Below are 11,246 nucleotides of genomic sequence, written 5' to 3'. Positions count from 1 at the left end.
TCATCCCAGCCCCATCTCCACTCTCCCTGGCTCATCCCAGCCCCATCTCCACTCTCCCTGGCTCATCCCAGCCCCATCTCCACTCTCCCTGGCTCATCCCAGCCCCATCTCCCCTCTCCCTGGCTCATCCCAGCCCCATCTCCCCTCTCCCTGGCTCATCCCAGCCCCATCTCCACTCTCCCTGGCTCATCTCAGCCCCATCTCCCCTCTCCCTGGCTCATCCCAGCCCCATATCCCCACTCCCTTGCTCATCCCAGCCCCATATCCCCTCTCCCTGGCTCATCCCAGCCCCATCTCCTCTCTCCCTGGCTCATCCCAGCCCCATCTCCACTCTCCCTGGCTCATCCCAGCCCCACCTCCACTCTCCCTGGCTCATCCCAGCCCCATCTCCACTCTCCCTGGCTCATCCCAGCCCCATCTCCCCTCTCCCTGGCTCATCCCAGCCCCATCTCCACTCTCCCTGGCTCATCCCAGCCCCATCTCCACTCTCCCTGGCTCATCCCAGCCCCATCTCCACTCTCCCTGGCTCATCCCAGCCCCATCTCCCCTCTCCCTGGCTCATCCCAGCCCCATCTCCCCTCTCCCTGGCTCATCCCAGCCCCATCTCCACTCTCCCTGGCTCATCTCAGCCCCATCTCCCCTCTCCCTGGCTCATCCCAGCCCCATCTCATCCCAGCCCATCTCATCTCAGCTCCATCTCATCTCACCCCATCTCCACTCTCCCTGGCTCATCCCAGCCCCATCTCCACTCTCCCTGACTCATCCCAGCCCCATCTCCACTCTCCCTGGCTCATCCCAGTCCCATCTCCACTCTCCCTGGCTCATCCCAGCCCCATCTCCCCTCAACCCTGGCTCATCCCATCCCCATCTCCCCTCTCCCTGGCTCATCTCAGCCCCATCTCCACTCTCCCTGGCTCATCTCAGCTCCATCTCATCTCAGCCCCATCTCCCCTCTCCCTGGCTCATCCCAGCCCCATCTCATCCCAGCCCCATCTCATCTCAGCTCCATCTCATCTCAACCCCATCTCATCTCTCCCTGGCTCAACTCAGCCCCATCTCCACTCTCCCTGGCTCATCCCAGCCCCATCTCCCCTCTCCCTGGCTCATCTCAGCCCCATCTCATCTCAACCCCATCTCCTCTCTCCCTGGATCATCCCAGCCCCATCTCCCCTCTCCCTGGCTCATCTCAGCTCCATCTCCTCTCTCCCTGGCTCATCCCAGCCCCATCTCCCCTCTCCCTGGCTCATCTCAGCCGCATCTCCTCTCTCCCTGGCTCATCTCAGCCCCATCTCCTCTCTCCCTGGCTCATCTCAGCCCCATCTCCTCTCTCCCTGGCTCATCTCAACCCCATCTCCTCTCTCCCTGGTTCATCTCAACCCCATCTCCTCTCTCCCTGGCTCATCTCAGCCCCATCTCCTCTCTCCCTGGCTCATCTCAGCCCCATCTCCTCTCTCCCTGGCTCATCTCAGCCCCATCTCCTCTCTCCCTGGCTCATCTCAGCTCCATCTCCTCTCTCCCAGGCTCATCCCAGCCCCATCTCCCCTCTCCCTGGCTCATCTCAGCCGCATCTCCTCTCTCCCTGGCTCATCTCAGCCCCATCTCCTCTCTCCCTGGCTCATCTCAGCCCCATCTCCTCTCTCCCTGGCTCATCTCAACCCCATCTCCTCTCTCCCTGGCTCATCTCAACCTCATCTCCTCTCTCCCTGGCTCATCTCAGCCCCATCTCCTCTCTCCCTGGCTCATCTCAGCCCCATCTCCTCTCTCCCTGGCTCATCTCAGCCCCAACTCCTCTCTCCCTGGCTCAACTCAGCCCCATCTCCACTCTCCCTGGCTCATCCCAGCCCCATCTCATCTCAGCCCCATCTCCTCTCTCCCTGGCTCATCTCAACCACATCTCCTCTCTCCCTGGCTCATCTCAGCCCCATCTCCTCTCTCCCTGGCTCATCTCAGCCCCATCTCCTCTCTCCCTGGCTCATCTCAGCCCCATCTCCTCTCTCCCTGGCTCATCTCAGCCCCATCTCCTCTCTCCCTGGCTCATCTCAGCCCCATCTCATCTCAACCCCATCTCCTCTCTCCCTGGATCATCCCAGCCCCATCTCCCCTCTCCCTGGCTCATCTCAGCTCCATCTCCTCTCTCCCTGGCTCATCCCAGCCCCATCTCCCCTCTCCCTGGCTCATCTCAGCCGCATCTCCTCTCTCCCTGGCTCATCTCAGCCCCATCTCCTCTCTCCCTGGCTCATCTCAGCCCCATCTCCTCTCTCCCTGGCTCATCTCAACCCCATCTCCTCTCTCCCTGGCTCATCTCAACCCCATCTCCTCTCTCCCTGGCTCATCTCAGCCCCATCTCCTCTCTCCCTGGCTCATCTCAGCCCCATCTCCTCGGCTCATCTCAGCCCCATCTCCTCTCTCCCTGGCTCATCTCAGCCCCATCTCCTCTCTCCCTGGCTCATCTCAGCCCCAACTCCTCTCTCCCTGGCTCAACTCAGCCCCATCTCCACTCTCCCTGGCTCATCCCAGCCCCATCTCATCTCAGCCCCATCTCATCTCAGCCCCATCTCCTCTCTCCCTGGCTCATCTCAACCACATCTCCTCTCTCCCTGGCTCATCTCAGCCCCATCTCCTCTCTCCCTGGCTCATCTCAGCCCCATCTCCTCTCTCCCTGGCTCATCTCAGCCCCATCTCCTCTCTCCCTGGCTCATCTCAGCCCCATCTCCTCTCTCCCTGGCTCATCTCAACCCCATCTCCTCTCTCCCTGGCTCATCTCAAACCCCATCTCCTCTCTCCCTGGCTCATCTCAGTCCCATCTCCTCTCTCCCTGGCTCATCTCAGCCCCATCTCCTCGGCTCATCTCAGCCCCATCTCCTCTCTCCCTGGCTCATCTCAGCCCCATCTCCTCTCTCCCAGGCTCATCCCAGCCCCATCTCCCCTCTCCCTGGCTCATCTCAGCCGCATCTCCTCTCTCCCTGGCTCATCTCAGCCCCATCTCCTCTCTCCCTGGCTCATCTCAGCCCCATCTCCTCTCTCCCTGGCTCATCTCAACCCCATCTCCTCTCTCCCTGGCTCATCTCAACCTCATCTCCTCTCTCCCTGGCTCATCTCAGCCCCATCTCCTCTCTCCCTGGCTCATCTCAGCCCCATCTCCTCTCTCCCTGGCTCATCTCAGCCCCAACTCCTCTCTCCCTGGCTCAACTCAGCCCCATCTCCACTCTCCCTGGCTCATCCCAGCCCCATCTCATCTCAGCCCCATCTCCTCTCTCCCTGGCTCATCTCAACCACATCTCCTCTCTCCCTGGCTCATCTCAGCCCCATCTCCTCTCTCCCTGGCTCATCTCAGCCCCATCTCCTCTCTCCCTGGCTCATCTCAGCCCCATCTCCTCTCTCCCTGGCTCATCTCAGCCCCATCTCCTCTCTCCCTGGCTCATCTCAGCCCCATCTCATCTCAACCCCATCTCCTCTCTCCCTGGATCATCCCAGCCCCATCTCCCCTCTCCCTGGCTCATCTCAGCTCCATCTCCTCTCTCCCTGGCTCATCCCAGCCCCATCTCCCCTCTCCCTGGCTCATCTCAGCCGCATCTCCTCTCTCCCTGGCTCATCTCAGCCCCATCTCCTCTCTCCCTGGCTCATCTCAGCCCCATCTCCTCTCTCCCTGGCTCATCTCAACCCCATCTCCTCTCTCCCTGGCTCATCTCAACCCCATCTCCTCTCTCCCTGGCTCATCTCAGCCCCATCTCCTCTCTCCCTGGCTCATCTCAGCCCCATCTCCTCGGCTCATCTCAGCCCATCTCCTCTCTCCCTGGCTCATCTCAGCCCCATCTCCTCTCTCCCTGGCTCATCTCAGCCCCAACTCCTCTCTCCCTGGCTCAACTCAGCCCCATCTCCACTCTCCCTGGCTCATCCCAGCCCCATCTCATCTCAGCCCCATCTCATCTCAGCCCCATCTCCTCTCTCCCTGGCTCATCTCAACCACATCTCCTCTCTCCCTGGCTCATCTCAGCCCATCTCCTCTCTCCCTGGCTCATCTCAGCCCCATCTCCTCTCTCCCTGGCTCATCTCAGCCCCATCTCCTCTCTCCCTGGCTCATCTCAGCCCCATCTCCTCTCTCCCTGGCTCATCTCAACCCCATCTCCTCTCTCCCTGGCTCATCTCAACCCCATCTCCTCTCTCCCTGGCTCATCTCAGTCCCATCTCCTCTCTCCCTGGCTCATCTCAGCCCCATCTCCTCGGCTCATCTCAGCCCCATCTCCTCTCTCCCTGGCTCATCTCAGCCCCATCTCCTCTCTCCCTGGCTCATCTCAGCCCCAACTCCTCTCTCCCTGGCTCAACTCAGCCCCATCTCCACTCTCCCTGGCTCATCCCAGCCCCATCTCATCTCAGCCCCATCTCATCTCAGCCCCATCTCCACTCTCCCTGGCTCATCTCAGCCCCATCTCCTCTCTCCCTGGCTCATCTCATCTCCATCTCCTCTCTCCCTGGCTCATTTCATCTCCATCTCCTCTCTCCCTGGCTCATCTCAGCCCCATCTCCTCTCTCCCTGGCTCATCTCAGCCCCATCTCCCCTCTCCCTGGCTCATCTCAGCCCCATCTCCCCTCTCCCTGGCTCATCTCAGCCCCATCTCCTCGCTCCCTGGCTCATCTCAGCCCCATCTCCTCGCTCCCTGGCTCATCTCAGCCCCATCTCCCCTCTCCCTGGCTCATCTCAGCCCTGTCTCCTCTCTCCCTGGCTCATCTCAGCCCCATCTCCTCGCTCCCTGGCTCATCTCGGCCCCATCTCCTCTCTCCCTGTCTCATCTCAGCCCCATCTCCTCTCTCCCTGGCTCATCTCAGCCCCATCTCCTCTCTCCCTGGCTCATCTCAGCCCCATCTCCTCTCTCCCTGGCTCATCTCAGCCCCATCTCCTCTCTCCCTGGCTCATCTCAACCACATCTCCTCTCTCAGTGGCTAGGAACCCCACATAGCCTGGTTCCTCTCTAGGTTTCTTCCTAGGTATTGGCCTTTCTAGGGAGTTTTTCCTAGCCACTGTGCTTCTCCACCTGCATTGCTTGCTGTTTGGGGTTTTAGGCTGGGTTTCTGTACAGCACTTTGAGATATCAGCTGATGTACGAAGGGCTATATAAATAAATTTGATTTGATTTGATTTGATCTCCTCTCTCCCTGGCTCATCTCAGCCCCATCTCCTCTCTCCCTGGCTCATCTCAGCCCCATCTCCTCTCTCCCTGGCTCATCTCAGCCCCATCTCCTCTCTCCCTGGCTCATCTCAGCCCCATCTCCTCTCTCCCTGGCTCATCTCAGCTCCATCTCCTCTCTCCCAGGCTCATCCCAGCCCCATCTCCCCTCTCCCTGGCTCATCTCAGCCGCATCTCCTCTCTCCCTGGCTCATCTCAGCCCCATCTCCTCTCTCCCTGGCTCATCTCAGCCCCATCTCCTCTCTCCCTGGCTCATCTCAACCCCATCTCCTCTCTCCCTGGCTCATCTCAACCTCATCTCCTCTCTCCCTGGCTCATCTCAGCCCCATCTCCTCTCTCCCTGGCTCATCTCAGCCCCATCTCCTCTCTCCCTGGCTCATCTCAGCCCCAACTCCTCTCTCCCTGGCTCAACTCAGCCCCATCTCCACTCTCCCTGGCTCATCCCAGCCCCATCTCATCTCAGCCCCATCTCCTCTCTCCCTGGCTCATCTCAACCACATCTCCTCTCTCCCTGGCTCATCTCAGCCCCATCTCCTCTCTCCCTGGCTCATCTCAGCCCCATCTCCTCTCTCCCTGGCTCATCTCAGCCCCATCTCCTCTCTCCCTGGCTCATCTCAGCCCATCTCCTCTCTCCCTGGCTCATCTCAGCCCCATCTCATCTCAACCCCATCTCCTCTCTCCCTGGATCATCCCAGCCCCATCTCCCCTCTCCCTGGCTCATCTCAGCTCCATCTCCTCTCTCCCTGGCTCATCCCAGCCCCATCTCCCCTCTCCCTGGCTCATCTCAGCCGCATCTCCTCTCTCCCTGGCTCATCTCAGCCCCATCTCCTCTCTCCCTGGCTCATCTCAGCCCCATCTCCTCTCTCCCTGGCTCATCTCAACCCCATCTCCTCTCTCCCTGGCTCATCTCAACCCCATCTCCTCTCTCCCTGGCTCATCTCAGCCCCATCTCCTCTCTCCCTGGCTCATCTCAACCCCATCTCCTCTCTCCCTGGCTCATCTCAGTCCCATCTCCTCTCTCCCTGGCTCATCTCAGCCCCATCTCCTCGGCTCATCTCAGCCCCATCTCCTCTCTCCCTGGCTCATCTCAGCCCCATCTCCTCTCTCCCTGGCTCATCTCAGCCCCAACTCCTCTCTCCCTGGCTCAACTCAGCCCCATCTCCACTCTCCCTGGCTCATCCCAGCCCCATCTCATCTCAGCCCCATCTCATCTCAGCCCCATCTCCACTCTCCCTGGCTCATCTCAGCCCCATCTCCTCTCTCCCTGGCTCATCTCATCTCCATCTCCTCTCTCCCTGGCTCATTTCATCTCCATCTCCTCTCTCCCTGGCTCATCTCAGCCCCATCTCCTCTCTCCCTGGCTCATCTCAGCCCCATCTCCCCTCTCCCTGGCTCATCTCAGCCCCATCTCCCCTCTCCCTGGCTCATCTCAGCCCCATCTCCTCGCTCCCTGGCTCATCTCAGCCCCATCTCCTCGCTCCCTGGCTCATCTCAGCCCCATCTCCCCTCTCCCTGGCTCATCTCAGCCCTGTCTCCTCTCTCCCTGGCTCATCTCAGCCCCATCTCCTCGCTCCCTGGCTCATCTCGGCCCCATCTCCTCTCTCCCTGTCTCATCTCAGCCCCATCTCCTCTCTCCCTGGCTCATCTCAGCCCCATCTCCTCTCTCCCTGGCTCATCTCAGCCCCATCTCCTCTCTCCCTGGCTCATCTCAGCCCCATCTCCTCTCTCCCTGGCTCATCTCAACCACATCTCCTCTCTCCCTGGCTCATCTCAGCCCCATCTCCTCTCTCCCTGGCTCATCTCAGCCCCATCTCCTCTCTCCCTGGCTCATCTCAGCCCCATCTCCTCTCTCCCTGGCTCATCTCAGCCCCATCTCCTCTCTCCCTGGCTCATCTCAGCCCCATCTCCTCTCTCCCTGGCTCATCTCAGCCCCATCTCCCCTCTCCCTGGCTCATCTCAGCTTCATCTCCTCTCTCACTGGCTCCCTGTAAAAGCTTTGAGAAGATCACAGAGGATCAAGAGTATCTTACAGCTTCACAGGGTTTGGGCTAATAGAAACCAGACCAGAGCAGACCCTTTACAGTCTAAAGACTACTGCCTCCCATCTCTTTCTTCTACTATCCCTCCTCCTTCTCTCTCCACCCTCCTCCTTCCCTCTTCTCAATCTTTCCCCTCTTCCCTGTCCTCTCCACTCACTCCCCCCTCCTCTGCTCTCCCCTCTCCTCTCTCCTCCTCCTCCTTCCCCTCCTCTCTATTCGGGGCGGCAGGGTAGCCTAGTGGTTAGAGCGTTGGACTAGTAACTGGTAGGTTGCAAGTTCAAACCCCCGAACTGACAAGGTACAAATCTGTTGTTCTGCCACTGAACAGGCAGTTAACCCACTGTTCTTAGGCCGTCATTGAAAATAAGAATTTGTTCTTAACTGACTTGCCTAATTAAATAAAGGTCAAATAAAACAACACAAAAATATTACATCTTCCCTTCCTCTCCCCTCTCCCTCATCTCCCTCTTCCCTTCCTTACCTCTCCCCCCACTGGTTTTATGCAATATTCCCCTTAGCTTCCCTAAACATCCCCCTTATCCCTCTCTCACATCCCCACTACTACCCCCCACGAGGATCAATACAGGTTAAGAAGTCTATCCAAAAAGAGACAGGGAATTTCAATGTTGCTCACTGCTTGTCTGTTCGACTGAAACTGATGTCTACATTTTCCTCCCATGTATTTAGCATTTTTACAATTCCTTCTCATCTTCATCCTTCTTCTCCTCTTCATCTTCACCATCATCATGAACACTAACATATTCTCTCCTCTTTGTCATCCTGTTTTAGGAGGGGGCCTTCGCCCTGGTGTTCAAAAGCCATTATTTCCCCGGAGAGGCTGTAGCCACCAGGTCAGTATACATGTCCACTTCCTCACACGTCTCTCTCCGTCTGGTCTTGTCTGTGAGTCCTCCACACACTAACGTATGGAAACATGATCAAAAAAATGATCAAGACCCATTGGCATTGACTCATCATCTATTGCCACAATAAAGCAATAAAACCTGATTAGCCATATATTGGTCTTCAGATTGTGTCTCTGCCTACGTCTAGTCCGTCTATTCCATGGGTCACGTTTGATGACAGGAAGTTGAAACAGTCAGGGTTTACAGGAAAGGGGTGGAAGTGTGAGGTGGATCTCTCTTTAAGTGTGTGTGTGTGTGTGTGTGTGTGTGTGTGTGTGTGTGTGTGTGTGTGTGTGTGTGTGTGTGTGTGTGTGTGTGTGTGTGTGTGTGTGTGTGTGTGTGTGTGTGTGTGTGTGTGTGTGTGTGTGTGTGTGTCTTTTAGATCCAGACAGGGGAGTGTGGTCCAGGTTCAGTCACTCCTTGCTGGGCCTCTCTAAAGCTGGCTGCTGGCCTCTTGCCTGGCTCTCCTCTACTCTACTCTCTGTGACTCATTAGGCTCTGCTCTGTTTCCTCTTGCTTCTCAGGGAGAAAACCCTGGCCAGCACCTATTACACTCAATCACGTCTGACATCTTGATTTCTTCAATTATTTCTCTCTGTTTCCTCGTTGGTAGACTGAGAGAAGAGGGCGAGGGCTGTTGACCTATGGTTTATAGTACACAGTAAAGAGGATGATTGGTTGATGTTGGTGCTGTTGCCAGGGTTCAGTTAGTCACCTGTTGTTGCTCCACCTGGATACAGTGGGTTTCACTGAATACTATAACTCTCTCTCTCTCTCTCTCTCTCTCTCCCTACCCTCTCCGTCTCTCTCTGTCTCTCTCTCTCTCCCTACCCTCTCTGTCTCTCTCTGTCTCTCTCTCTCTCCCTACCCTCTCTGTCTCTCTCTCTCTCTCTCGCATTCTCTCCCTACCCTCTCTCTTCTCTCTCTCTCTCTCCCTACCCTCTCTCTTCTCTCTCTCTCTCTCTCTCCCTACCCTTGTCTCTCTCTCTCTCCCTACCCTCTGTCTCTCTCTCTCTCCCTACCCTCTGTCTCTCTCTCTCTCCCTAACCTCTCTGTCTCTCTCTCTCTCTCTCCCTACCCTCTCTCTCTCTCTCCCTACCCTCTCCGTCTTTCTCTCTCTCTCTCTCTCTCTCTCTCTCTCTCTCCGTCTCTCTCTCTCTCTCTCCCTACCCTCTCTCTCTCTTTCTCTCATTTTCTCTCTGATAGTTGCTTGCTGTTTTTAGCTTAGTCTTGTCTTGAGAGCCAGGGACTGAGCTGACAGTTAATGTCTTGCATTGTTAGCGCTGTCTCCCAGGGTAGAGGGAGAAATGGAGGGATGAAGTGATTAAGCAGTGATGCTAGCCCCTGATCCCTCTTTTGGCAGAACTATCAGCCCTCCATCAAGGCTTGCCTGAGAATCACTGTCTCTACATCTCTCTCTCTCTCTCTCTGTACCCTGCCATCACACCTGCAACCCTGTACATGTGACTATTAAACACTGTACCCTGCCATCACGCCTGCAACCCTGTACATGTGACTATTAAACACTGTACCCTGCCATCACACCTGTAACCCTGTACATGTGACTATTAAACACTGTACCCTGCCATCACACCTGTAACCCTGTACATGTGACTATTAAACACTGTACCCTGCCATCACACCTGTAACCCTGTACATGTGACTATTAAACACTGTACCCTGCCATCACACCTGTAACCCTGTACATGTGTCTATTAAACACTGTACCCTGCCATCACGCCTGCAACCCTGTACATGTGACTATTAAACACTCTGAATCTGAAAATAACAGCACAGCATACTGCCTTTCAGCCTGACGTCACTCTGCCCAAGTGTACAGCTCCTTGTTCACTGCTCCCAGCTCCACGTACTGGGCTGACAGAGAAGACAAGGATACAGGGAACAGAGGGAATGAAAAGAGTGTAATTGAGAAACGTAGCTGTTTTCTTTGAGCCTCAGGTGGGAATTACCCCAGCCAGGTGTAAGCTGTCAAACAGGACAATGCTACATACAGAGGTGTAATTGAGATGTAGATATTTATGATGGAGTGTTAAGTACTTTTATCAGGTGCTTGGTGTACAGTGCACTCTGTCATAGGTCCTACTTGATCTATATACAGGTTAGGTTTTCCACGCCCTCTCTCCTCACCTGTTATGCACACACACACACACACACACACCAGCCAATCAGAGAAGCACACATGGAGTACTGGAGACAGAATGCATGGCTGATGAGCTGTAGGGGAGAGGGAGGACAAGGAGCAGGAACCTGCTAGAAAACAAGAGAGAGACAGAGGGAACGAGGAAGAGGAGGAGGGGGAGAGGTGAATTAGGGGACAGACAGGCAGAGAGTAAAAGTAAGAGATAGTATGACAGAGACACACAGAGGAGAAAAAGGAGAGAGAGCGAGGAGTGCTCCAGGTACTTCATTATCGTGGAGTGAACAATGGGAGTCATTCAACAGCGACACTCGGGAGAAAGAGTTCAGGTGTGGAGACCAATCCCAGCTCATGTTCCCCTGCTGAGGGAAATGTTATACTCACAAGACATTTTTTAAGACATTACACTGTGTGCTCGTTTGTGTTCTCTCACACAAGATAGAAATCTAACAATTTCTCCCCTTCTATCCCCTCTGTCTTTCCCCTTCATCCCCATCCCCTATCATCCCCATCCCCCTCTTATCCCCCTCTCATCCCCCTATCATCCCCCTATCATCCCCATCCCCCTCTCATCCCCCTCTTATCCCCCTCTCATCCCCCTATCATCCCCCTATCATTCCCCTTTCTCTCTCTCTCCTTCAGGAGAGGAAGTCCTCTTCTCATTGGTGTGCGGAGCAAGTATGAGCTTTCCGCAGAGCACATCCCGATCCAGTACAACAGTGGTGAGCTCTGTTCCTCTCTCCCAAGCCTCTTCTCCAGCTGACGTTCTCACTTCACAGTGTTCTCCAACCTCGCTGTCTGCCCACTGTCCTCACAGAAACCTGACTGTGTTAGTTAACGCATCTGAACACGTTCTGTTCCATAATATTCATGGTCAGATCTCTAACTTGGGACACGAGTATGTAACTGGAACTGACACATACATCATGCATTGATATTAATGAGGTTATATGTCTGTATC

The 11,246-nt window shown here is 56.0% G+C and overlaps 1 protein-coding gene across 2 annotated transcripts in view; it reads left to right on the top strand.

The window, feature by feature from the left end:
* The window catches only part of LOC109882117 (glutamine--fructose-6-phosphate aminotransferase [isomerizing] 2), a 39,656-nt gene that overhangs the window by 14,036 nt on the left and 14,374 nt on the right, over positions 1 to 11,246 (top strand). For both annotated transcript variants that reach the window (XM_031789914.1, XM_031789913.1), the window contains exons 7-8: positions 8,012 to 8,073; positions 10,928 to 11,007. In XM_031789914.1, coding sequence (XP_031645774.1) covers positions 8,012 to 8,073; positions 10,928 to 11,007 — 142 coding nt within the window. The remainder of the gene's footprint in view (positions 1 to 8,011; positions 8,074 to 10,927; positions 11,008 to 11,246) is intronic.

The sequence above is a fragment of the Oncorhynchus kisutch genome, linkage group LG15, assembly GCF_002021735.2.
Source record: "Oncorhynchus kisutch isolate 150728-3 linkage group LG15, Okis_V2, whole genome shotgun sequence".
Taxonomy (NCBI): Eukaryota; Metazoa; Chordata; class Actinopteri; order Salmoniformes; family Salmonidae; genus Oncorhynchus; species Oncorhynchus kisutch.
This window is presented reverse-complemented; position numbering and strand designations above follow the sequence as displayed.